The sequence below is a fragment of the Mauremys mutica genome, chromosome 1, assembly GCF_020497125.1.
Source record: "Mauremys mutica isolate MM-2020 ecotype Southern chromosome 1, ASM2049712v1, whole genome shotgun sequence".
NCBI lineage: Eukaryota > Metazoa > Chordata > Testudines > Geoemydidae > Mauremys > Mauremys mutica.
The window spans coordinates 199910920-199938724 of NC_059072.1; the positions used below are offsets into that span (position 1 = coordinate 199910920).

Below are 27805 nucleotides of genomic sequence, written 5' to 3' on the forward strand. Positions count from 1 at the left end.
TTATGATCACCATCCCCATAACACTTGAGCACCTCTTAGCTTTCTAAAACCAGATATACAAAAACAATTCTTATTGATATATGTTCTCTTGCTCTTCCCTCTCCCCCCCCCCCCCCGCCTCCCATTTTGCTTTTAAGGTGTTTTGTTTGATTAGTTGTTTGGAGGGAGGGCTACCTGTGGGGGTGGGGTGGAAACAAAGGGAAAGCTGACTCAATGAGATGGAGCGGAGAATGATAAGATAACTGAAGTCACTCTCTTAAAAGACAAGAATGATCACAGACCTAAGTCCAGCTCTTGCGAAAGTTTATCTTCTGTTTTAATGGACTTCCTCCATTAGTTTACAGCTTTCTGCTTTCAGAGCAAAGCGAATATAATGTATTGAAGATTGAGCCCTAGTCATCAGGATTTTCTCCTCCCTAAATCCCCTTGAAATGGGATTTATTTTCACCAGTCAAAACTGATATTTCCATAACACTGCAGTTCTTCTCTACAAAGTGAGAAATATATAAAACAGAGTAAAGAGAACATTTATGAAGTGAACATACAAAATAGAGTAGTAATGGAAGTGTTGGAAGTGTTGAAATCTTGGAGTGTGGCAACACGCTGTAAGTGGATTGGATGATAGGGAACTCTGTAGAACGGAGAAACAACTGAGCTGCTACAATATTTTATAACTTAATTAATGAGTCATTAAATACTATAGCTAGTAATTCGGTATGACAAAGACTGTTGGCTGTGTTCAACTGATTGGCCTTGGCACTGAGAAAAGAGAGGAGAATCTGTTGTGCTCATCTAGTGAAATACAGCATACTATCCTGTGCTAGTTTAGTATCAAAAGATGGTGGTTCTTAATTATTTATATTACAGTTATGCCTAGAAACCTTCAGCTGGGATCAGGTCCACATTATGCTGAGCACTTACAAACTCTTAGGAAGATACAGTCCTTACACTCAAGTTCAAAATGTAGGACTCAACAACTGAGTGTAACTAAGAAGTGGAGAATACAGAGTGGAAGGTGGCTGAGACTAACATTAGTTGGAAACCCACGGTTACATAGATAAGTCCCACTCAGTCCTACTTCTTGTTCAGCCAATCGCTAAAACAAACTAGTTTGTTTACATTTATGAAGATAATGCTGCCTTCACATGGCACTTTGGTAGCCGGCATTGCAAGGTATTTATGTGCCAGATATGCTAAAGATTCATATGCCTCTTCACGCTTCAACCACCATTCCAGAGGACATGCTTCCATGCTGATGACACTCGTTAAAAAATTGTGTTAATGAAATTTGTGACTGAACTCCTTGGGGGAGGATTGTGTGTATCCTGATCTGTTTTACCAACAATCTGCCATATATTTCATGTTATAGCAGTCTCAGATGGTGACCTAGCACATGTTGTTCATTTCAAGAACACTTTCACTGCAGATTTGACAAAATGCAAAGAAGGTACCAATGTGAGATTTCTAAAGAGAGCTACAGCGCTCGACCCAGGGTTTAAGAATCTGAAGTGCCTTCCAAAATCTGAGAGGGACTAAGTCTGGAGAATGCTTTCAGAAGTCTTAAAAGAGCAACACTCCGATGCAGAAACTACAGAACCCCCAAAAAAGAAAATCAACCTTCTGCTGATGGCATCTGATTCCGATGATGAAAATGAACATGCGTTGGTCCACACTGCTTTGGATCATTATCGAGCAGAACCCAGAATCAGCATGGATGCTGATGGAATAGTGGTTGAGGCATGAAGGGACATATGAATCTTTAGCACATCTGGCACGTAAATATCTTGTGATTTATTTACAACAGTGCCATTTGAACGCCTGTTCTCATTTTCAGGTGATACTGTTGCCCGTAAATGTAAACAAACTTGTTTTCCTGAGTGATTGGCTGAACAAGAAGTAGGACTGAGTGGACTTGTAGGTTTTAAAGTTTTACATTGTTTCATTTTTGAGTGCAGTTGGTTATTTGTTTTTTTGTTTTTTCATAGTTCTACATTTTGTCATGAAAGTTGAACTTACAGGAGATTGCACTACAGTACTTTTATTAGGTGAATTAAAAAATACTATTTCTTTTGTTTATCACTTTTACAGTGCAAATATTTTGAATAAAAAATAATGTAAAGTGAGCACTGTACACTTCGTATTCTGTGTTTTAATTGAAATCAATATATTTGAAAATGTAGAAAAACATTAAAAATTAATAAATTTCAGTTGGTATTCTATTGTTTAGCAGTGCAATTAAAACAGTGATTAATCATGATGAATTTTTTTAATCACAGTTAATTTTTTTGAGTTAATCATGTGAGTTAACTGCGATTAATCGACAGCCCTAGTATGTAGTCATTTCAATACATCATATATGTGTTCTTGTAAGTAAATGCAACTCTTTGATTGGACTCGCAAAAGGATTAACCAGTTGTGTGATACTTATGTAGAAGGCCATGCTATGTCGTTTATGGTCCTTTGTGACAAATCTGTCAGGTAGTTAAATCGTTAAAACTGCTGCTGAAGTAACTTGCTTAAAAGAAAGTTTGTTTTCAAAGATACTGAGATATTGATACTGACAGTTTTTGTATATTAAGCCGTTTCATAGCAGGGTTATGTAATCTGTTCTGACAACTTGATGTTGATGGGGGTCAAGGCACTGGAAAAGTACGTAGTGGAATTGACAATTATCATCCCTCAGAAATAACAAGGATTATACATATTCTGCCATAAGAAAAATGTTCTCATTTGCAGGCTACCCTACAATTAAACTTTTATTTATATGTAACTTTCTGGGTTCCTGTAAAGCAACTGAATCAAATAATGGACTGCGATCTCTGCTGGAATGCTAAGCAGAGATCTGGAACTCTAGTATTCTTATTTCATAGTCCACAAGTAAGCAGATCTTGGTGGTTATGTTTGTTTCAAGGAAGATTATTTATTATCTCTGAATGATTAATAAAATCAACAATCCCTAAATCTTCCTCCTCTTGATGAAACTTCCAATTACTTATTTAAATGACCCCCAAACACTTTCTAAGGGCCTAATTCAATACCCAACTAAGTAGATACTTGTACTCGTATACAAATTTCAGTCAGATCTTGCTTTGGAGCTAGCTGAGATCAAGTTTGTTTGTTAGATGGGGGCAATTTCTGAAGTTACAGATTTGACTCACTGGCTTTTTTTAGGGGATAGGATGTACCTGTATGTAGTTATGTCACTAAGAAATGGTCCCACACAACAAGTGCTGTGATAATTGACTGAATGAATGGAGCTGAAAAGAAATACTTCAGTGAAGGTAAAATGGTATAATGTGAAGCTAGTGACTATTTCTGGTTAAAGTCAATAACTTGTTCCTTTATCTTTTCCCCAAGGAGTCTCAGCAGCTGCTTGGAAGGTTGATTCCAGAAAAACAGTTACTCAATGACCAACTGAAACAAGTTCAGCAGAACAGTTTGCACAGTAAGTATATATAATATATATCCAAGGGTGAAAGTAACTTAAGGGACTTACCGGTACACAAGGCCAGGGTCCTGGGGGGGGGGCCTCAGGCAGAAGGGGCGGGGCTTTTAAATCCCAGGCCCTTTAAATCACTGCTGCTACCTCGGGTCTACGGCAGTGATTTAAAGGGCCCGGGGCTCCGGCTTCGGTAGTGGCAGCCGGGAGCCCCGGGCCCTTTAAATCACTGCCAGAGCCCCATGGTAGCTGTAGATGCGGCAGCAGCTGGAAGCCCTGGGGCTCTGGTGGTGATTTAAAGGGCCAGGGGCTCCGGCCGCTGCCGGGAGCCCGGGGCCCTTTAAATTGCTGCTGGAAACCTAGGGCTCCCAGCCACCGCTGCTACCCCAGGGCTCCGGCAGCGGGGCTGTGGCAGCAATTTAAAGGGCCGGGGCGCTGGCTGCTGCCTGGAGCCCAGGGCCCTTTTAAATTGCCCACCTGGGGAAGCTGCCCCCTGCCAGCACAGTCAGCTGTGTACCGGCTCTTGCAGGTACACCAGACTGGACCAGCTTACTTTCACCTTTGTATATATCTATAGCTATCTAAAAATAAGTTTGAGTCTATTTGTGCAATATATCATTCGTATCACTAATAATTTTTTTATCTTGCAAGAGAAATGCTGAGAAACTATTCAGTGTGTGACCTAAAGATGTCAGTGTAAGAAAATATCTCATTTGACAATATGTTTAAAAACAGGAGATTCTCTTCTTACTATCAAAAGAGCCTTAGAAGCCAAGGAACTAGTACGCCAGCAGCTTCGAGACCAGCTAGATGAAGTAGAAAAAGAAACCAGATCAAAACTTCAGGAGATTGATATTTTCAATAATCAACTGAAGGTAACCTATGTTAATCTCTGTTTTCTAAATGTTTGGTTGGTCAGATGCTAATTTGATCATGGGCAGAAACATTTTACTATAATATGATTCGTTCAAAATTTTAATGTCAAGACCATTATACAAAGCAACAGCATTCTGAAATATATTGTACTCTCCTCCTTTTTAAGAAAACTATCTTTGGATAAATTGGCATTACTGTACACTCTGAACAAGAGGTTCCAGATTAAATCTGAACCCATTTGGGAATAAGTTCAAATGATCTGATCCCAGATCTATGATTACACTTGAAAAAACTACCAACCTCTACCCGCCCCATCTATAAACAGAGGTTCTGGAAATGTGGTGGAATTACTACCATATATACTCGTTCATAAACCGAATATTTATGGTTAAAAAATTTATGCATGAAAGAGCGGGGGTTGGCTTATAAACGGGTCTACACCAAAATTTGATGACTTTAACTCTATGGAATCATTGAATTGAATATCTAATACAGTGTCATTTTGTTTACTTGGAGCATCTGCAGGCATGGAGCCCCTCAGGTCCCTGTGGCTGCAGTTTGCCGTTCCCATTGGCTGGGAATGGCAAACCGCAGCCACAGAGATCTGAGGGGCTCCATGCCTGCGGATGGTCCAAGTAAACAAAACGTCCCAACCCGCCAGCACCTTACCCTGATTGGTCAGGAGCCAAAGTTTGCCAACCCCTGAAATATAGGGTCAGCTTATGAAAGGGTCATATAATTTTTGCTATTTTTACCTAACCATCTTGGGGGGGGGTCAGCTTATAACCGGCTAATCAACGAGTATATACAGGTATTTCTGCAAGTTTACAGACCCTTCATTTTAAACATACCTGTAAAGTGACTTGACTTTGATTTCTATGCAGAATTTTTCTGTCATGCTTGTTCCTGACTGTAGTTTGTTTTTCTTTTGTCTCTTCATACTTTCACTTCTCCTGTTTTAGTCAGTTCATAGATTGATTAGTCAGTTGTTGAGACTGTGTTTTATCCAATCACACAGTAAAAGTAGAGAAATGGCAACAGCTAAGAGAGGAAGAGCATCCTTCAAAGATAGTGTTTGACTTCTTCCTGACAGTTACATTAAAAAAAAAATGAAAAATGATAACCTAATATGAAGAAACTTTTTATCTCACTGTTTCCATGGATATTTTTTAAAAAACAGCATCCAGGAGAAGATACAGTATTTCCTGCAACATACAACTAATATATTGAACATTTTTGGTTTTTATGTTGCAACAAGAGCAAAGGTTTTATAGCTGATTCTGGTTTGAAATTAGATTTGATTAGGAGAATTGTCTTTATATTAGGTTAATTTGGCTACAGATATGAATTGCATATATTTTCTGTGAATATATCCTAAAATACTGTTAATAAATTAGATTTCTAATTCACTTTATTCTTGAAAAGGAGACCACACTAATCACCTGTCTGTCAGTAGGTGATACAACACTATGTTTTGAAAGATAAGGTAAATGGAATAATTTAACAAAAGTATTTAGTGTGCCTTTTCACTACTGAAACCATAGGTCAAGTCTTATCTGCAGTTCTAATGTGTTTAAGATTACTGCTCCTGTCTTTAACAACATAGTATACAATTGTGGCATGTCCTGGAGGTGCCCAAGACTGAGTTGCCTTGTTACTCCCTCCCTGACCTTCAGCAAGAGACAAACTTGCTGGTGCTTAACTGAGCATCAGCTCCCTGACAACACTAATCTGTAAGCCACACAAACAATCCCCTCAGGCCAATGCCAGCCCTTGCTTTGCTTTACAGGTTAATGATAGATGCGTCCCAGTCATCAAGCTCCTTTGTTGCATTCCCCTGTGATATCTAAACCCTGTCACCAGCTACTCACAGAAATACCAGTTTTGCCATCACCAAGGGGATGGTGTAAACACCAGCTTTTTATTCAACTGAGGATCAGCCACTGTAACATCACTGTAACATCACAGCACTGAGATACATTTATAGTGAAAACAATCATAAGTTTATTATCAAAGGGAAGATTTAAGAGAGTAAGGATAATGGAAACAAGTTACATATAAAGCAAAATCAATACATGGTTTCTACAGACTACACTTAACGTTAACAGGCTATCCATCAGTCTAAAAGCAGTCTTTGAATCATTTCCAATAAAGGTTGTTTGGGATCCCATTTTCATTAATGTAATCACACTGCCCTGATTACTTCAAGTGCAGGAAAAAGGGGTATCCTGTTGCCTCCTTATATTCCCCAAAGTAATTGTTTGTTTCCTGAGTCAAGATGACCCCTGTAGCTTATTCCCTTGTGTGTTGATTAAATGTTAATTTCACTTCCTCCTGTTGAGTTTGTATGCAAACAGGGCTTCCATTGTGCTGGCCTACAATGCTTAATTTACATGTGAACGGGGGCAGACAGGTGAAATATACATCCTTTGTCAGAAACCTGTATGTCAAATCTGCATTGATTCAGACGTTAGGCACTTATTTTGCGTGTGTGTGTGTGTGTAATTTTATATATATAAATGTTTTACATGGTATTTGTACCTACCTTTCACAATGATATTAGTGAATAGTGTTCCCCAGCTTTTACTGAAGACCTCACATGACCTTCTTTGTGGATAAATACAATGAAAGCAGTGTGTAGCGTAGGCTAGTGTAGGTGTAGTGAGCTTGTCAGGCCTGTTAAGCGTTGCTGTTACAGAACAGTGAATCTTGCCAGTTGGCACTGAGGGGTTCTTAAGGTCACAACTGTAGGTTGCACTACCATTGTATATATTTTATAGTATTTTATATTCCCTGATAAGAGAAGGCCTGTGGTAGCCAGAGTAGTGGCTAAATTATCTGAATTACTATAATTGTTTCCTTTTGTCTTAATGGTATGCACAATCATGTAACCATGAGGTAGATGAAGACTGGTGGTTTGGCTGGCAGTTCTCACACTCCTCCTAAAAGTCTGACTTAATAAAGGTCCTTCTATTAAATTTCTCATTATGGCTGGGGCTCTTCAGTTGCTTATTCCTTCAAGTTAAAAACTCAGAAGTGGACACACTATGAGTGGGTTTTTGAAGCTCTTTGGAATATAATGACAGGTTTCAGAGTGGTAGCCGTGTTAGTCTGTATCAGCAAAAAGAATGAGGAGTACTTGTGGCACCTTAGAGACTAACAAATTTATTTGAGCATAAGCTTTTGTGGGCTACAGCCCACTTCATCGGATGCATGCAGTGGAAACTACATAGGAAGATATATAGATAGATACACACACACAAAGAACATGAAAAAATGGGTGTTGCCATACCAACTATATGTGTATATACATATCTTCCTACTGTATTTTTCACTGCATGCATCTGATGAAGTGGGTTTTAGACCATGAAAGCTTATGCCCAAATAAATGTGTTAGTCTCTAAGGTGCAACAAGTACTCCTCTTTCTTTTTGGAATATAATGTCACTCAGGGTTGGGTTTTCAAAAGCAGTATCTTAGGGCTTCCTTACTGAATACCTGAAAATCTTCAGGTTGTTGGGACTGCATGGTTGAGGCAACTGGTTTAAAAAAAAATAGTATGGAGAGTCTCTAACTTGTAGATCACCAGTGTGAATTTGCTCCAGGTCCATAATATATGAAATGAGTTGGTTGTCTTAGGCAGTCTCCTAGTACAGTGGTTCCCAACCTTTCCAGACTACTGTACCCCTTTCAGGAATCTGATTTGTTTTGTGTACTGCCAGGTTTCACCTCGCTTAAAAACTACTTGCTTACAAAATCAGACCTAAAATACAAAAGTGTCACAGCGCACTATTACTGAACAACTGCTTGCTTTTTCATTTTTACCATAAAATTATAAAATACATCAATTGGAATATAAATACTGTACTTACATTTCAGTGTGATACTTGAGCCTGTTTCGCACTTGTTAGCCTTGTCTGAAGCCTGCGCCCCAGGCAGCAGATCTGAAGCATGTAATTTAGCTTTGTGGGGCTCCTGTGGCTCGGGGCCCCAGGAAATTGCCCTGCTTGCCACCCCTTAATGATGGCCCCATACTTGCAATCCCCCTAACCTGTCCGGTGACCCCCCGGGCGCTGAAACCCCTAGATTGAGATACACTGATATAGATGAGTTGAGTACTTCCTGGAAGACATGTGCATACACCCAGGGGTATGCATACCCCTGGCTGAGAACCACTGTCCTAGTGTCCCTTCATTACTTTTAGATCAGATTTGAAGTGCATTAACAAGAAAGAGTGACAGTAGCTAATGCTATATATTATTTTGGGGTGTGTGTTATGGAATAAGAATAATGAAGTCAGTGGGAGCTGCTATATGTGTAGCATGGTTGAAAATCAGGCCACTTATTTGATGTCTCAATATGGATTTGGGAGCCTAACTTTAGGTACCTTGTTTTGAAAATCTTGGCCTGTATATTATATCTAGTTTAAATATATGTTTGAGTATGATATAGGCCTACCTGGATCCACTCTTTTACATAAAAATGTAAAATAGTTCTGGGTTAAGGAAGGTTTATTAGGTTACTCTTTTTATGTAATACAGTTTGTGCATATACATTGTTTATATACAAACCCTGACTTTTACAAAGGCCACAGTCATTTAGAACCCTTGTAAGATTGATCAGTTTTTTAAAAAAAAATCATTTTAAATATAATTCTTGGCTGCAAAGATCTGAAATTAATATCTGATAACGCTGGAGATTCACATATTTAGCATGTGTGTTAATATACACACAAGAGGTGAAAGCCAGTAAATTAGTGTAGCCAACTGATTTAAAAATAGGTTTGTTACTGAGGTTATTACACTCAAAGCCAGAAAAAATGTGGCACACAACTAAAACCATGTTCTTGAAAAGTCTTATTTTGTGCAATATTCCAGTTGTTTTCAGTCCCTGGCTAGTCAATGTGTACCGGACAAGTGTTGCATATGAATGACTGTTTACATTTGAGCATTTCTTTCTTCCAGTCAGTGGCAATGGAAGATGCAATGCTGCAGTGCCTGGCAGTTCTCCTGGGCTGCATCAACCACTTAGACTTCTTTCTAAAGGTCTCCATGTCCTAGACAGGCAGTATTCATCCATCTCAATCTAAGAGTGATGAACCACCTCCAGTTATGTGCTTTGCTTTCCCATAAACAGATGAGTGTGCAGTGTTTAAGTTAGTATTTAATAGGTGCTAGAACAAAATCTAAATAAAAAGTTTAGATCCGAATTTGAATTTCGATCTAATCTTTACTTATTGCCTAGATAAAAGTAGTATTTCTTGTGTGCCTTCACTTACAACCAGGACAGGGTACTAGCAGTTATATTTTTCTTTTGAGTATAACATTTAAAACAATTAATCTCCTTGTTTCAACCATTGTGTTAAGAAACTTTAAATAGAAACACTTATGCTGCATCACACATATTCTATTCATATAGAGCACTGCATTTTGTGATGCTGGGTATTATACGAGAGGCTGTTAAAAAATTCATCTTCATTAGATGATACAGTTTTTCCCTGGCTGCTGATATGGGGCATAAGGGAGGGGCAGTGTTTCTGTCGAGGATTGCACAGCTGCTTCAGGAGTGATGATGCTTCATGGGGTGGGGTGGGAGAGCCCCTCAGTGAGTAGTGGGATTAGGGGAGCGGTGGGCAACCTGCAGCCCGTGTTGCTTCCCGCAACTCCCATTGGCCAGGAACGGTGAACCGCGGCCACTGGCAGCTGCAGGCGGCTGTGCCTGCAGACGGTCAATGTAAACAAACTGCCTCGTGGGCTACTGGTGGGCCACATGTGGCCTGCGGGCCACAGATTGCCCACCACCGGACTAGAGGTTGCCTTCCCCTTGGATCTAGAGGGCTGGGATGCTCCACCTCTGCCTGCTCCATATGCCCTCGATCCTTTCCCCCTCAAGGGCAAGATTTGGTGGAAGCTCCACAGGACAATCCTTGGAAGTTTCCTGGGCGTCCTCTTGCTTCTCCGTGGGAAGGCAAGATTTGGCCCTAAGACAATAAATGCAATAGTTTAAGGTTTCCATAGCAACTTTACTTGCCCATATTATGTACTTACTGTCCTACATACACTTAATAACCTCCCTAGTTTTCAAAAATACCGTGTGGGTGTCTTAATATTATCATCAGAATCTTTGCTGTTTAGATTTGCAACTTTGACAGTGCTCTAACTTTTCAAAATATTTATGTATATCTGTGGTTTAGTTGCTTTTTTTTTAAACAGTGTCTACTTGTACCTTTTGGATAACACATTGGTAATCTTGCAAACACCACAAATGATGAATGAAATATGAACTCTTAAAGTTATGAATATCTCAACAAATGTATAGCTTTCTAACTTATGACTTGCAGTTACCTATCTTTTTATAAAGAGCAGGTACTGGACTGTGTATTTTTTTAACTGAATATTTAGCAGAGTTTCATTCAGCTGTCTGTTGAAATGTCGTGGTATTTTGTTTAGTTTGTATCTTATATAGTACCATGGGAGATGCTGATTTTTTTTTTAATGTCATGCCAAGCAAGACAGTACAGTAAATAAAATGTAAATCCTGATAATTTAATTCCCATTTTATTATAGCTGAAGCAAGAGAGCTATTCATTGCAAAAAAAAGTCCTTTTCTTAATTACAGTTTTACCTTCAGATAACAGTTGGAAATTACCATTCGCTACTGGATACCCAATTTTATTGGGTATGTTGCTTGTTAGGGTTGCTTATGTACCTCATATTCAAAATCTTTTGCTCAACAAAATATAGAACTAGTGTGCCAGTTTGTTGGGGAAAATAAAATGGTGAACTTAAATGCCTTTAAACATTTTTTACATTTTTAAAAACTGAAGGTCCTACATAACTAAATGTATAGCTATAAATAAGATAAAATTTATTTTTTTATTTAGAAGAGTGAACAGAAATTATTTACCTGTTTGGACCAGATATCAAACACTAGGGGCTCTGTTTTTGCTGCAGCAGTTACTGACTTTGCTGACACCTACTCAGATTCTTCAAACTGGAATGGAGACATCACTCTTGTAGTGGAAAGCACCCAACTCTGGTCTTAGTGGATGAAGGTGGCAATGGTTTTCAACTCTTGTTATAAAACATGCTTAGTTGTTATAAAATAAGCTTATTTGTAAGGTAAGCCTGCATATGTTTAAAAAAAAAAAAAAAAGAAGTACAGTAGAATCTCAGAATTATGAACACCAGAGTTATGAACTGACCGGTCAACCACACACCTCATTTGGAACCAGAAGTACACAAGCAGCAGTGACGACAAAAATACAGTACAGTAATGTGTTAAATGTAAACTACGAGAAAAATATAGGGGAAGTTTTTTAAAAAGATTTGACACGATAAGGGAACTGTTTTTGTACTTGTTTTAATTAATTTAAGATTGTTAAAAGCAGCATTTTTCTTCTGCATAGAAAAGTTTCAAAGCTGTATAAAGTCGATGTTCAGTGGTAAACTTTTGAAAGAACAACCATAACGTTTTGTTCAGTTATGAACATTTCAGAGTTACAAACAACCTCTATTTCCCAGGTGTTCGTAACTCTGAGGTTCTACAGTTTGCAATCCTGCAATTTTGATACAATCAGAGCTCCAACTGAAGTGAATGGGAGTTCAGTGCAAACAGTTCTTGCAAGATCAGGTCTGTACTCCTTTATGGATTTCATAACTTGGTGAACTTTTAAAAATAAATAACTAAATAGAAACTCTCTCTAAATTAGAGTAGAACTCTTTCTGAAGTCTGAGAGCTATTTAGCCATCCACATTCTTTTTAAAATGTCCTGTTAAAATAAATTAGCCATAGTGCAAATTGTTGGGCTTTATCTTCAATTTTTTGTTGTTGTTCTTATCGGTTTTTAAATTTTGATGACCTTAATGCTCCAAGGATTTTAGTTCCACTTCTTGGCCTAATGATTTAGTCCTGTCTTTAACTACTTAAGATAAAAGAACAGAATTGTTGGAATAAAGAAATTAAGTGAGGATGAGGAAAGGGGGCACTTGGAATGCGCCTGTGTTCTTAAAGCTAGCTAAAAGTATTGTAACTAGTAACAGATTATCTTCAAAGCTGCCACTGTAAAGCCATCTCATTTTCTAAGTCCTCTGTTCAGTAACAGTAGAGATGTTAGCTCTGGACTGATAAGCCAGGACTTAAACTGCAATTTGGAAATTGAGCCACTTACCAAACAAGTGTAAATGAGGAAAGAGGGGGCGGGGCAAGAAAGGGAAGAGGCACATCAAGGGAGTTTTTGGCTGAAAGCAGCTCCCACATGTAACTAAACTGAGCATGCCAAAGTCTCCCTATCCACACTTGAAATGGCATCAGTATCAGCTTGATCACCTGGAAATACAGCTAGACCAGTGGTTAAAAAAAACTCAAAATACAATAGAGCAGAATAAAATGACATATTTAGTGGAGTGGCATAGTGATATGGGGGTGAAGTGGCTTTATTGATAATACAAATGCACGAATTTGGAGTTGGTTACAAATCAGATAACTACTCTTATCCATGGCTGACCTCTGTAATCTGTATTTCCCTCTTGATAAATGTTTATAAATCCCATTACTGCTAATGTTTACGTGAATTATGTTGAATATAGTTCAGCTTCATACATTCATAATATCTTGATGCTAATGGAAATTATGGGTGTGCATAAAGAGAAAACCACCTCTGTGGTTACAGAAAATAAGTTAGTTTGGAACAAAGGTAGAATCCTTAACACTGCAAAATACTGTAAACTGCAAAATTAAATAGGTGAGCTAGTTCTGTAAGGTGAGGCACTGCCTCCAGCTTCAAGTGCCCTCTACTGCTACTAAGCTATGTAAGGTCCTTGGCTCTCACTTTCAATACTTTTCTCTTTCCCTGCCTCCCCCCTCGCCCCGCCCCAACTGTGCTGTACGCTAGTGCTTCTAGCTATGTGTGCATGTGCAGGACTTGAAAAATTTCCCAGATCACTGTAGAATTAAGCCTGTTGTGTGTTCTGTAATGCCTATCCTAGACTTCAGTTAGCCTTTAAGGTTCACTGTGACTTTAAGTAGAGCTGGCTGAGAATTTTCCAAAGGAAATGTTTTGTCAGAAAATGCTGATGAGTTGAATCTGAAATGTTTCATAGAAACATAGTAGGTTTGGTGACCTTTCAGTGAACCGCAGGCAGGGTTCAGATGGAAACCTGCCTGGTTTCCAGCCATCTCTTGGTTGGCTGCTGGGGAGCCCAGGCTTTCAGGTTGTGTCTCTTGAACAGCTGCACCAGATGGACTGCGCTGGGGCTGGGGAGCCAAGGTCTTTTTAGGTTCCTGGGACAGTGGGCTTCTGGGGCTGCCTGTCTCCTGCAGCCTGATGAGGCCGCTACCCAGGAAGTCCTGGAACAGCTGACTAAAATTTATGTGATTCTCCTCAGTTTCACTGTTGTTCAGTGGTGGGCAGCATTAAAACTGACAAAAATCATGCCAATTTCATTCTGCATCTTTTGGGTCTTGGGGGGCATATTTTGTTTCAAAAACACCGGGTGTCTGTTTCTGTAATGAAAATTTTATGGAATCCTCATCTTGTGGGAAAGTTTTTGAAATGTCGAAAATTCCAGCAAATCAAACATTCAGAATTTTGGCCCACTTTATTTCTAAATAATAGCATCCGCACAGTATTGTTTTGCCCAAACTGTTCACTTTTACTCTGTGGGTTCTGTTTCTATTAAAGTTGTAATATTTGAGGATAAGAAATAAATAAAATTAAACTGAGAGCCAGGTCATATTCATTTAAACTTTTTTCTTAGTTACACAGATATATCATGAGCTTTGTAGCATCTTGCAGATGACACTTGCTACTGTTTATCACAATATAGTTATTTTCATACCTCTTCTAAAATCTAGCCCAGCCTGCTCTGCTGAGTGATTTGCAGTGTTGGATTAATGTATGTACTTGTTTCAGTGGCATACAGGTGTTTTCAATCAAAAACTGTTATTTGCAGACTTAAAAAGGCGTGGAAAATTAATGAATGACTAACACATTTATTTGTGTTTTTAAACTGTAGGTGAGAAGTCACTAATGATATTGCAAAGTGACCTGCTCATTTTCTTTTCTGTTGCTGCTTGCCGAATCGCTTCTGACTTGTCAGAGTTCAGCTCTCATTTTTGCTGTTTTTATACACTTTCTAGTTCTGTTAATATGCAAGGTCCAAATGTGAGAAAATTAAACACCTTACGTGAAAGATTTGGAAAAAACTTAGTTTGTGAAATTCTGACTAAAGCAAAGATTAATTGGCCCAGTATATGAATAATACCTGGGAGAGCACATGTTTCAGTCCGAAGTGATAAAGGATAAACCTGTAAGTGTATAAGAAATATAAACCTGTCTGGTCTGGTGCAAGTTTCAATATGTTTCACTAAGACATGGAAAATATTAGTATACATATAAAGTTCAGATTTCCCTGCCATAGAAGCTGAATAGTTTATGCTTATTTTTATATACTTGAAGACTACAGTAGATTTTTCTTCATAAACTGGAAGTGGTTATTTTAAAATGTGCGACTAATTTTGAAGGGAAGAGACAATTCTCAAATGTTTTGGATAAAGACATTCCCAGTTCGTACAACTAGTTAAAGAAACACTGACAAGAGGATCAGACCCCAAAGTTAGGTGTTATACAAAGATGTTCATAATATAATTTCTATTCATGTTAGTGTTGACATTTTATTATTTTAAACACGCTGCATTCATTCATTGCCACCCAAACAGTTCAAGCAGTTCTCTTCACCCAAATCATCAAATTTGTGCAAATTAATATTCCTCTTTCTAGGCTTGAAAGGACTAGATCTTATTGGTAAATATTGATTTCACTGTACACACACCAACCACTGAAATAAATATTTCCATTGATGATCACAGTTTACAGATGAGCAAAGAAAGAAAAATGCTGCTTGGGAATTTGAGTTTAAAGTAAGGGAATTTACTTTATCACTGTCATGAGTCAAAATATACAATTTTTTGTTTTAACAAAACTTTTTGAATCTGTGTCTACTGTCATTAAATTGTTTGAACTCTCTATAATTTACCTCAAGTGGGAAAATTTAAATTGATAAAAATTAAAAAAACCCTTAAAAATAAATGTCAGTGTTATCAGTCAAAATTATTTTAAAATAAAAATAAAAATCAAATTCTGCCAAGCCTATCTGTTTTAGTGCCTAAATTCAGCTCTGAAGACACTGCTGAAAATATTCCATTTCTTGGAGAGAAAATAATCTTGAAAATGCTTCAGCAGTTCATATGGCAATGATATACCTATGAATTTCAAACTGAAACATATACAGTGGAAAATAGTTGCCAATATTTGTAAGAACAATTCAGGACTTAATTTTTGAAAAATTATCATGAGTAGGTAAGAAATCTGACAAATTTATATAACAAAGCTGCTAATAACTTATTAATTAAAAATAAGGCCATCATCAAGATAAAGATTATTTATTTATGAAGAAAATCCTTTAGCCATTTACAGCAGCATTTAAGAAACAAGTCAGTCTCTTTGAACTCTTTATCACCTTTGGGAATATGACTAAAAGTGGAGAGAGAATAAATGTTTGGAAAGCTCTGTGAGCCATACTTTAGATAACTGCCAGATAAATTGTAAATATTAAAAGTCTGAGCAGAGACTTCCAGCCTTTTGTAAAGATGTGTTCTTGCTGCCTGATTCACTTTTTAATTCAATGTTGATTATGAATGAAGGAAATAACAGTTCTCCATATATTGAATGACAATTCTAATATGGCATTTTACACATTTGTGGTCCTACATATCAGAGACAAAATTTCATGTTTATATAACCTCGCTTATATAACTGAATTCAGATGAGGTTCTGTAACTTAATGAAAAATCCAATTACTATAGCAAGGAATGGAGACTAAAGAATCTATGATGTAGACAATAAAATGTCAGCATTATCACTTTGAGGGCTAAATCATGGCAATATGTAAAAATGTCTGACCTGTTGCCAGTTACTTGATTTTCAAAAATTTGGTAATAATATTTGAGAAGGTTCTGGGTCCTTAACAATGAGAGTAGTACATTATTACATGCAATATATTTATTTATTGCTGTAGGAGCTGAGAGAGATACATAACAAGCAGCAGCTTCAGAAGCAAAAGAACTTAGAAGTTGAGAGGTTGAAACAGAAGGAGCAAGAGAGGAAGACGGTAGAACTGGAAAAGCAAAAAGAAACCCAAAGGTAACAGTTTTAGTTTATGCTAAATACAAAATTTATTTAGAGCCAGAGGTGTGCATAGTATTTCACATACAAGTAAGATATTCTTTCTGTTCCTAAGAATTTAATCTAAACTCAGTTATTTACTGAGCATCATCAGTATGTTGGCAGCTCTATGAAACTGGGAGAAAACTCAAGTCCTTAGCCAAGACTTTTTTGTTTCAGCCCAAAAGGAGACTGCACTTGGAAGGGGGAAAAGCCTTGTATCATTGAATCCAAAGCCTAATGTGGAGAAAGACTCTTATATGCACGTACAACCACACCCTTGCTTTTGGTTCTTCCTAGAACTCTCAATCAGCTGTCCTGTATGGAGATGAGAATTTGGCAAAGAAACTAGGATGCTTGGTGTGTGTTTGTGTGTTTAACAGAAATGATTCTCCAGTCCACAGATTTTTTATTTTTAAAGTCCACGCTGTTTGGGAGTCTAGGGAAAAATCAAAAGGGTTTGATATTCTTCTATGCATTGAATTTTTCTGATGTTGTAACTTACACATTTTGTATTACACACAAGACTTAAATACTGAACAAGGAATATTTTTGTTTTAAGAATCATTTTTTCCATATATATGGTATGAAGACTAGCTGGCAGCTCTCTTCCATAAGGGAGAAGTTTTATTAAAACCATAGTAGAAAATTTTAATATGATACAGCTGTTGTAGCTGTTTGGTTTCAAAAGAACATTGAAAACAAAATTCAATCACACACACAATGTGGGAGCATTAAACCCTTGATCTAAACAAAAGCTCTTGGTAAAGTGGTTAGAACAAAGGACTGGGAGCTAGCTAGAAAGGCCTTAAATCGTAATCTGGGCCATCAGACTATCTGAGGATCCTGGAGCAAGTCACCTAACTATGTTCCTTCTTCCCCACTCAAACCAATTTGAAAATTTGGTGAAAAACAGGATCTCGCTGAAAACCATATGTGTGACCAAAAGACTTTTGAAAAAATCGTTAACATTGGAAGTGTGTTAATGGAGTCCAGTTAAAAGCCGCAAATTATTTACATAATGTTCTACATCTCTTCAAAAATCTCTAATATTAGTACTAGAGCTGGTTGAAAATTTTCCAGCAGAAGAGTTTTCTGTCAGAAAATGCTGATTCAATGGAATTGACACATTTTGCCTGATGTGCCTGGTTTCTTGCCAACCCAGGCTTCCTGCTTCCCTGGCAGCCAGCCTGGCTTAGAACTTGGGAATTGTGGTCCCACACTTCAGAGCCTGGAGAGCTGGGACCAGAAAATGTTGAAAAATTCCATGTTGGTTCTTCTGAAATGTTTTTTTTAAATGTCCTTCCCAAGAAAAATATTGCATATCGAACTTTTTCTGATTCAGAAAGAAACATTTTTTGGAAATGCAAAATTTTCCAGGAGATGGAAATTCTAGGCCCCATGCAGTTCTAATGGGTATGTCTGGAGACAAACAGTTTAGGATTCCATCTGATTCCTCACAGTTACATAATCATTAATCATTTGCTTGCACCACCTGGCTTTTACCACCACCAACCTTAACATTACCCCCTAAAGTTTTCAAAAAGGTCAAAATAATAAGTAAATAGAAAATGACTGATTCGTCTCTTGGATAATATTTTAAACCTCCCAGTTTAATCTCCTGCTCCCTTTCAATGGAAGAGAAAAGATGACAACAATATACAGTACAAGCATATAGAACCCTCTTTGAACAAATTAAGCACACTTAACACCATTAAATGCTGCATCAAGCTGTCTAGAGAAGATTATCCCTGAATGTTTTTATATAGTGCAGTCTAATAGTATTACAACAAGACTTCTGAATAATAGACTCTAAATGTATTGCAAGATCATTCACTAATGAAGAGACACAGACTAATGTTTGAAACAAATGGCTGAAAGGGCTGCAGCTTTACTATGTGAAGTTAAATGACATAACTGGAAGTCAGAAAGCCCTGGCAGTATTTGTAAGCTGGAGAAACAGTATTCCTTTTACTATCATTGCCCTGGCACCTTACTCCTAACAATGTATTGGTGCTGGTATTACATAACTCTTCTGCTATCCCAAGCAGTCCAATACTCCTGCCAGTATTGAGGCCTAAACACAGCCTGCTGTCCTGCACAAGCTGTTGTGCTGAGTAGCTTCATACCTTGCACAGAAAGATGAAATATTCTTGTTGGACTCAAGTCGTATCAGCATGTGATGGTGGCTATGCTGGTTAGGCATCAACCCAGTCTTTAGTTGGCTTGGAAGGTAACTCTTGCCCACTTGCACATTAAACTGTGTTGCCAGGACTCTGGTGTAAATACTGCAGTGCTCTTAATTAAACAAAATGGTGTGCTATAGAAAAGGCCAAGTCCATAAATGACACACCTGTCATCAGCAAGTATCAGTAATTCCACATGCATGCATGTGGTTAAAAAGCAAGCATGAAATTGCCAGAAGAGCAATATGACAGAGGAAACGTGTGTGTGTGTGTGTGTATGTAATAGCCTTGCAAAATTCTATTTCTTTACTCACTCCGAGGGCAATATTTTTTTTGGCAGACAGAGTATCATTAGGTTCAGTGTTTGTTTTGTTCAGTGTTTGATGGGCTGGTAGAATTTGTGCCTGGGATGCTCACTTTTTATGATGTGTACAAGCCTGATCTATAAAGTGTAAGGAAAGGAAAGTAGGAACATCTAGGCCGGGGTGGGCAAACTTTTTGGGTCGAAGGCCACATCTGGATGGGGAAATTGTATGCAGGGCAGGGAGTTGGGGTGCGGGAGGGAGTGCAGTGTGCAGGAAGGGGCTCAGGGCAAGGGATTGGGACAGAGGAGGGGTGTGTGAGGGGGCTCAAGGCAAGGGGTTGGGGTGCAGGAGGGGTGCGGGGTGTACAAGAGGGCTCAGGGCAGGGAGTTGGGGGGCTAGGTGCAGGCAGGGTGTTGGGGGCAGGGTGCAGGAGGGGTTCGGGCTCCAGCCCAGCGCCGCTTACGTAAAGTGGCTCCGGGGTGGCAGCAGCATGCACCGGGGCCAGGACAGGCTCTTTGCATGCTGGCCCCGGCCCTGCGCCGCTCCAGGAAGCGCTGGGGGGGAGGTGGGGGCAGGAGGCTCCGCGTGTGCTGCCCTTGCCACGCCTCCAGGTACCTCCCCTGAAGCTCCTATTGGCCGTGGTTCCCCGTTCCTGGCCAATGGGAGCTGCGGGGGGAGGTGCCTGGAGGCAAGGACAATGTACGGAGCCCTCTGCCCTCCCACCCTGGGGCCACAGGGAAGTGGTGCCGGCCGCTTCTGAGAGTGTCACGGGGCCTGCAGGCTGGATCCAAAGCCCTGAGAGGTCGGATCCGGCCCGCGGGCCATAGTTTGCCCACCCCTGATTTAGGCAATAGGCAGAACAGGAATATAGTAGTTTCCACTTGATGCCCCTCTAGCACCCTGGTGCTAATCTAGGGGATGAGCATGACTGACTGACTAGTTCTTTCATGGCTCCTTCATTGTGAAGCCATGCAAAGCGTGTGTGTGTGGTGAAAAAGATAAAGTATCATGCTGATTTAAAGCAATAATCATTCTGAATGTTCTGTCATCTAGGCTGTCTAGAGCTGTGCAGGAAAGGCGTGTTGAGAGAAATGCAGTTTTAAAGGCACAGAGCCAGCCTCTTATATAGGGTTGCTAATTTTGGTTGGATGGATTCCTAAAAGCTTCATCGCATGACATAATCTTTAATTAAAGATTAATCTTTAATTCCTGGGGAATCCAGGAGAATCCTGCAGGGTTGGCAGATTTACTCTTGTAACAAAGAACTGTTTTCAGGAAATGCAGTATTTATCATATCCAAAAGGCTTGTTTAGTTGGCCTGTCTTGTTCAGGTATAAGTATTTTGAAACACAAATATATAGCCTTACATTTCCTGAGCAGATATACGATGGCTTACTTTTCAGTATTGTCACTTTAAAACTTGAAGTGCCTAAATTTAAGCTCTGAAAATTTCAAGGGTTTTTATATCTTCAAATGAATTATGTGAATTTTTTCTACAGTTTGTCACTCTTAGAATGATTTTCTGTGGATTGTATTAATGGAACTGTGTAAAACTACAAGAAATAAAGAATAAAATATTGGTGAATTTGCAACATTGGGGTCTTAAACTCAAAATAGTCAGGGAATGCGAAACATGATTCTCATAGTAATACCAGCTCAGCACAGATTACATGTGAACATATCCATTTAAATCTACCTAGTAATCAGAAATGAGTAACTTCACAGTAATGACTGTGACTATAAATTTTATAAAGAAATATCTTAGCCCAATTTGAGAGGGTGAACACCAGCAGTTCTAGATCGCCAAGATTTCTGCAAAACCGAGGTGTTAATTTTTTTCCCTCTGCTTGCAGAGAACTCCAGCACAAAGTTAGTGAACCATTTACCATTCAGGAGTCCTTGGTACTCTCATTCTTCTTCTTCTTCGAGTGATTGCTCATGTCTATTCCACAGTAGGTGTGTGTGCTTGCCACGTACACCAATGCCAGAAGTTTTTCCCCTAGCAGTACCCGTAGGGGAGCGCCCCTAGCGACCCCTAGAGTGGCGCCTCTGTGGCGCGGTATAAGGGGCACTCGCGCTCCCCCGCCCCCCATCAGTTCCTTTTTGCCGCCAGTAAAGGTGCATTGGAACTGCTCTGCTCCAGCTTGTCTGCAGATTTCCTCTAGAACTCTTGTTCGTTCATAGTAGCAGTACCTGTAGTTGAAGTAGTTTAGATTAGTATTAGTTTAGTTTACTGAGCCGGGGTCGGGGCATGCCCCGGGCTTTTAAGTCGTGCGACATTTGCAGGCGGCCGATGCCAGTGAGTGACCCGCATGCAGACTGTTTACGCAGCCTGGGGGAAACCCATTTTAGTGATCGCTGCAAGATTTGCAGATCTTTCAAGCCTTGGACCAAGAAAGAAAGAGACATTTGGCTCCGAGCCATTCTGATGAAGTCGGCCTTGACCCTGACTCCGATGCACCGCTCCGAGTCGCCACTGGGTAGAGCGGCATCAGTGTGTGATAACCAGTCGGCACCACTCCCTGTCTGCGGGGCATGCCAAGAAGGCTAAGAAGAGGTCTTCTCCGCTGAGGCACTGGAGCAAGACCAGGGGAGAGACTAGACCCACATTGGGCAGTTCAGTCCCCGTCAGCCTCCAGGCCTCCGACTCAGGTTGAGTGGAGTAGCCCGGCCCAGTCAGCATGGGCTTCCCCAGATGTCCGGGTGCCCTCCATGCCGGAGGCCCTGCAAATGGCCCAGGACGTTGTGTCTCTGCCAGTACCACGGGCACTGCCACTGTTGGCTCCCCAGTCCAGAGGCAAGCCATCGCTTGAATTGCTGCAGTTGCCTCCTGGTCGGTACCGTTTGTGATTGAGGGAATGTTCCTGACATCATTCGCTGCTCAGTGACTGTCCTGTGTGTAGTCCACACCGGTCACTGTTGTCCCCCACCAGGTTGTCTGGCTGGGTTCCAGCTGACGGGTTCCAGGCACCGCTCCGCCTCCAGGGACCACAGACCTCGCGAAGGGAGCGGGCCCTGTTGAGAATGAGACAGACGGCACTGGAGGTCGTCGTCTCCAAGAGGCTACCACAGCCCATTGCGTTACAGGCGTTGACGCAGTTCCCGTTCGTTGTCTCGCTTCAGGACCCTTCCGCAGTACCGCTCCCGCAGTCCCAGACGTCAGTCACTGGCACCTTGTCATCCCAGATCCACCCTCTGGAGCTGATCGTGGAGCAGCTGCTACCGGTGGTACCGTTCCTTCATGTCGGGATCACAGTCTTGTGGTTGGCACCGTTCCCGACGCCACCACTCCCCCTGGTCCAGGGACAGTATCAGATCATATGTCAGCCCAGCCTCCCTTCGTAGCTGTCAGTCGATGGGACAGGCTAGTCAGGCTGAACAGCCTGTTCTGCCAGTGCCACAGCACGTGTCATGGCACCAGGCTCCTTGGCCTGCACCGTGGTACCAATGGGCCCCATGAACCCCGACGCAGCCCCTGGTGGGGGCTCACTCAGTGGCCGGAGCCTCAGAAGAACTGTCAGCCTCCTTTTCCCAGCCCCCTAGAAAGGAGTTGGTGGGACGTGCATCTTCGGTTCTGTGTGCGGAAGGCAACCAAGTGGTGGGACCTCTGGTACCAGTCGGTACGCAGAGTACCGTGCCTGTATCCTCACCGTCCCCTGATGAGGCGTTTACTGCCCCTCCTCCCTCTGTTCCGCAGGAGGACTCTAAAGCCTACCAGAAACTATTGAAAAGGGTGACATCAAGCCTCAACCTTCAGGCCAAGGAGGTGGAGGAACCCTCGGACTCCCTCTTCAACGTCCTATCGGCCTCAGTACCGGGCAGGGTGGTCCTTCCACTGCACGAAGAGGTGGCAAAGATTTCAAATGCCTTGTGGCAAACGCCATCTTCCTTGCCCCCAATCTGTAAGAAGGCAGAACGGAAGTACTTTGTGCCTGCCAAGGGGCATGAATACCTGTACACCCACCCTGCCCCCAACTCCCTGGTGGTTGAGTCAGTCAACCACAGGGAGAGGCAGGGCCAACTAGCCCCTACTCTGAAAAATAAAGACTCAAGAAGGCTGGACTTATTTGGGGGTTTATTCATCCTCGAGTTTCCAGTTAAGGGTGGTGAACTATCAGGCTCTCCTGGATCAGTATGAGTTCAATTTGTGGGGCCCTCTACCCAAATTCGAGGACTCCCTCCAGGAGCATGACAGGAAGGAGTTCAAAGCTCTTGTGGAGGAGAGTACAGCAGCTGCCAGGGCAGGCAGCGTCAGATGCTGCCGAGACTGCTGCAAGGTCCATGGCCTCCGTGGTGCCCGTGAGAAGGGCGTCATGGCTCCTGCTGCCTGGGCTGTCCAGTGAGGTGCAGAACTCCTTTCAGGATCTCCCGTTGAATGGCAAGGCCCTGTTTGTGCAACAGACGGACATGAAACTGCACGGTCTCAAAGATTCCTGCACTATGCTTAAGACACTTGGCCTCTATGTCCCGGCTCCGGCTAGGCCCAAGTTTAAGCCGCAGCAGGCTCCCACCCAGGCCACCCACTCTAAATACAAGCCCCCTTATAAAAAGTCATGGGACTATAAGAAACACCCGCAGAGGCAGTCCTGGTCTGCCCCCCAGGCTGGGTCTTCCAAGGGTAAACAGGTGGGGAAACGCCAGTTTTGACAGGACGCCCGGGGGCAACCTACCAGTTCACATCAGGGATACAATAAAGCTTCCCTTCTCCAACCGGTTGTGTGCTTTTCTCCTGGAATGGTCGCAGCTGACTTTGGACCATTGGTTCCTCAACACCATCTCCCGGGGCTACACTCTCCAGTTTACCTCTACCCTGCCCAACCACCGTCAGCCCCCGTGCCTCCTGGGGAACCCCTATCAAGAGGCCCTGCTAGAGCAGGAGGTGGGGCGGCTCCTTGACAGGAGCAGTGGAAGTGGTGCCAGTGGAGTTCAAACGCAAGGGGTACTACTCCCGCTATTTCCTTATCCCAAAGGCCAAAGGGGGACTCAGGCCCGTCTTGGACCTGCGAGGCCTGAACTAGTACATGGTAAAGCTCAAGTTTTGCATGGTCTCTCTGGCCTGCATCATCCCCTCCCTGGATCTGGGGATTGGTACGCTGCCATCAACCTGCAGGACACATACTTCCACATTCATATATTTGAGGAGCACAGGCACTTCCTCTGTTTCACAGTTGAGCTGAAGCACTACCAATTTTATGGTCCTCCCGTTTGGCCTATCCACTGCTCCCAGGGTATTCACAAAGTGCATGTCTGTGGTGGCAACCTACCTCAGACGTTCTGGGGTCCAAATCTTCCCGCATCTGGATGACTGGCTGGTCAAGGGCAGCTCCCGATCACAGGTGCGGGCTCACGCGGCGCTCCTCTTGTCCATGTGCGCCACCCTGGGCCTGTGGGTGAACGACACCAAGTCCACGTTAGTCCCGGTACAGTGCATAAAGTTTATTGGGGCAGTCCTGGATGTGACATTAGCTAGGGCCTACCTCCCACCGGACAGATTCGAGACCTTGAAAGGGCTCGTCAACACAGTCACAAAGTTTCATGTGATGACAGCCAGAGTGTGTCTCCAGCTCCTGGGTCACATGGTTCGCCATGCCAGACTCAGGATGAGGCCCCTCCAGCTCTTGTTGGCCTCAGTGTTCTCCCAGGCAAGAGACAGGATGGACAAGGTCCTCACTGTGCCTGAGCTGGTCATCACCTCCCTACAACGGTGGTCCTCCCAGAGGACATGCTCCGTGGGGTCCCATTCAGGGGCAGGCCCCTGTCAGTAGAGCTGATGTCCAACACCTCAGACTTGGGGTGGGGAGCCCATGTGGGGGACGTTCAGACCCAAGATCTGTAGTCTGCACAGGACCTTGCCCTGCATATAAACATCAAGGAGCTCAGGGCAGTCCGGCTGGCGTGCGTGGCCTTCCGCTCGCACCTGGAAGGCAGGGTGGTCAGAGTCCTCACGGACAACACGGCCTCGATGTTTTACATCAACAGACAAGGTGGGGCCCTCTCCTCTGCCAGGAAGCCCTCAGGCTGTGGGACTTCTGTATAAGCCACGACATTTGCCTACAGGCCTACCACCTACTGGGCGCCCGGAACTCGCGGGCAGATCGTCTGACCTGAGACTTCTCCTTTCAGCACGAGTGGTCTCTACACCCAGAGGTGGTGCACGGACTTTTCCAAGAATGGGGAACTCCCCAGGTGGACCTGTTCACAACTTGGCAGGACCGCCTGTGTCCCTGGTTCTGTTCCAGGCGGGGGCTGGGAGTGGGCACTATCTCTGATGCCTTCCTCCTATCCTGGTCAGGCCAGCTTCTCTATGCCTTCCCCCCAATCCCGCTGATCGGCAAGGTTCTGGAGAAGATAAAGATGGACAGAACCAGGGTCCTCCTGATTGCCCCGGTGTGGTCCAGGCAACATTGGTACAAGACCTTCACGAGCCTGGCAGTCTCCCCGCTGTGGCTGTTGCCATCCCACCCAGACCTGCTCTCCCAGGACCAGGGCCCTCTTCTCCATCCCAACCTAGTGGCACTCCACCTCACAGCGTGGCTGCTCAATGGTTAGGCCAGGAGGAAAGGACGTGCTCGGAAGGGGTTCAGCGCATCCTCTTGGAAAGCAGGCCACCCTCCACACGCCAATCCTACTTGGCAAAGTGGTCTTGGTTTTCCCGATGGGCGGCTGAGTGGGGTGTTTCCCCTGTGGCTGCCTTGATCCAGCTCATTTTAGACTATCTCCTTCACCTTGGAGCCCAAGGCCTGGCACCCTCGTCCGTCAGGGTGCACTTGGCAGCCATATCAGCCTTTCACCTGCCGATGCAAGGGCACACGGTATTCTCCCATGCTATGACTGGCCAGTTCCCTAAGGATTGGATCATCTCTTCCCCTTTGTTAGGCCCCCAGTCCTGCAGTGGGACCTGAACTTGGTGCCATCCTGGTTGACGGGTCCCCCCTTGAGCCATTAGCTACATGCTCCTGGTCACACCTCTCGTGGAAGGTGGCCTTCCTGGTGGTGATCACGTCAGCTAGACAGGTCTCAGAATTTAAAGCCCTGACCTCCGATCCCCCATACATGGTGTTCCATAAGGATAAGGTCCAGCTCCGCCCACATCCGTCATTCCTCCCAAGGTGGTCTCCACCTACCACATGGGTCAGGACATTTTCCTGCTGGTCCTCTGCCCCAAGCCCCATACATCCAGTGAGGAGCGCCGCCTCCACACGCTGGATGTGAGACGGTCTCTGGCATTTTACCTGGAATGGACTAAGCCATTCAGAAAGTCTTTGCAGCTGTTCATCGCCTCGTCCGAATGCATGAGGGGTCGGCCGACATCCACTCAGCAGCTCTCCAACTGGATCACATCGTACATCCATACCTGTTACGACTTGGCTGGAATTCCCCCACAGCCAATTGTGAGGGGACACCCAACTAGGGCGCAGGCCTCGTCGGCTGCCTTTTTAGCCCATGTCCCCATTCAGGACATTTGCAGGGTTGCCACATGGTCTTCAGTTCACACGTTCATCTCGCATTATGCGATCATCTCCCAGACCAGGGAAGACACTGGGTTCGGCAGATCTGTGCTCCATCCCGAGAGTTTGTGAACTCCTACCCATGTCCAACAGATATAGCTTGGAATCACCTACTGTGGAATGCACATGAGCAATCACTCGAAGAAGAAAAGACAGTTACCTTTTCCGTAACTGGTGTTGTTTGAGATGTGTTGCTCATGTCTATTCCACATCCCGCCCTCCTTCCCCTCTGTCAGAGTTGTCTGGCAAGAAGGAACTGAGGGTGGGGGGAGCATGCAGTGCCCCTTATACCGCACCATAGTGGTGCCACTCCAGGGGTTGCTAGGGGCGCTCCCCTATGGATACTGCTAGGGGAAAAACTTCTGACACGTGCATGTGGTGAGCACGCATACCTACTGTGGAATAGACATGAGCAACACATCTCAAAGAATACCAGTTACAGAAAAGGTAACTGTCTTTTTCACTGTTTGCTCCTTAGAGGTGCTTCTGCAGAACTCCGATAGTAAACCCACAGATTTCATATGCATGGCTGAAAATATAGGGTTATATTAAGAACTGAGTTGCAGCCTTAACTGTCAAATTGTTATACTATCCTGGTGCTAGATATTTTCTGGGCAATTACTCTGATTGCCATTAAATTCAGTTTTTTGTAGTCTTAGTAGTAGTCTCTTAGTTGGCTGAGTCACTAGCATGGCTCTTCTTCATTAGATGCTGAGCTCTACTGGCAGGGTTTTCAAAATGGCGTGTCTTCTGGGATTTTTCAGCAGTAAGGAGATGCTATGGGGTGGGTGTTCTTGATATTTCCCATCATCATCAATAGAACTATGTAAGCTAATAACATGAATCACATATTCACAAGAAAACTAAATATTATGTTTACTTCCCTTTTGTCTGCTTTAAAAAAAAATTGTAATTGACAGACGAATCCAGGAAAGGGATAAACAGTGGCTTGATCGAGTGCAACAGGAGGAAGAGCACCAGCGGCAAAAAAAACTTCAGGAAGATGAAAAGCCAAAAAGGGAAGAAATAATCAAGAAGACAGACAGTGAGGATAAGGGCAAACAGGAAATGCAAGATAAACTGAATAAGCTTTTCCATCAACATCAAGAGCCAGCCAAGCCAGCCATCCAGGCGCCCTGGTCAAGTGCAGGTATGGAAGAGTAAGGAAATCTATTGCATACAGCTGCTAAAACATAGACTCCCCCTCCTTACGTCCTGTCTTCTTATTCCATATGTTGGATATTCTGTATTCAAACTAAGTCACTAATC

General features: G+C 42.6%; 1 protein-coding gene across 4 annotated transcripts in view; it reads left to right on the top strand.

Moving 5' to 3' along the window:
* The window catches only part of ITSN1 (intersectin 1), a 195930-nt gene that overhangs the window by 93508 nt on the left and 74617 nt on the right, over nt 1-27805 (top strand). For all 4 annotated transcript variants that reach the window (XM_045002376.1, XM_045002377.1, XM_045002374.1 and 1 more), the window contains 4 exons: nt 3358-3445; nt 4175-4314; nt 16392-16516; nt 27457-27686. In XM_045002376.1, coding sequence (XP_044858311.1) covers nt 3358-3445; nt 4175-4314; nt 16392-16516; nt 27457-27686 — 583 coding nt within the window. The remainder of the gene's footprint in view (nt 1-3357; nt 3446-4174; nt 4315-16391; nt 16517-27456; nt 27687-27805) is intronic.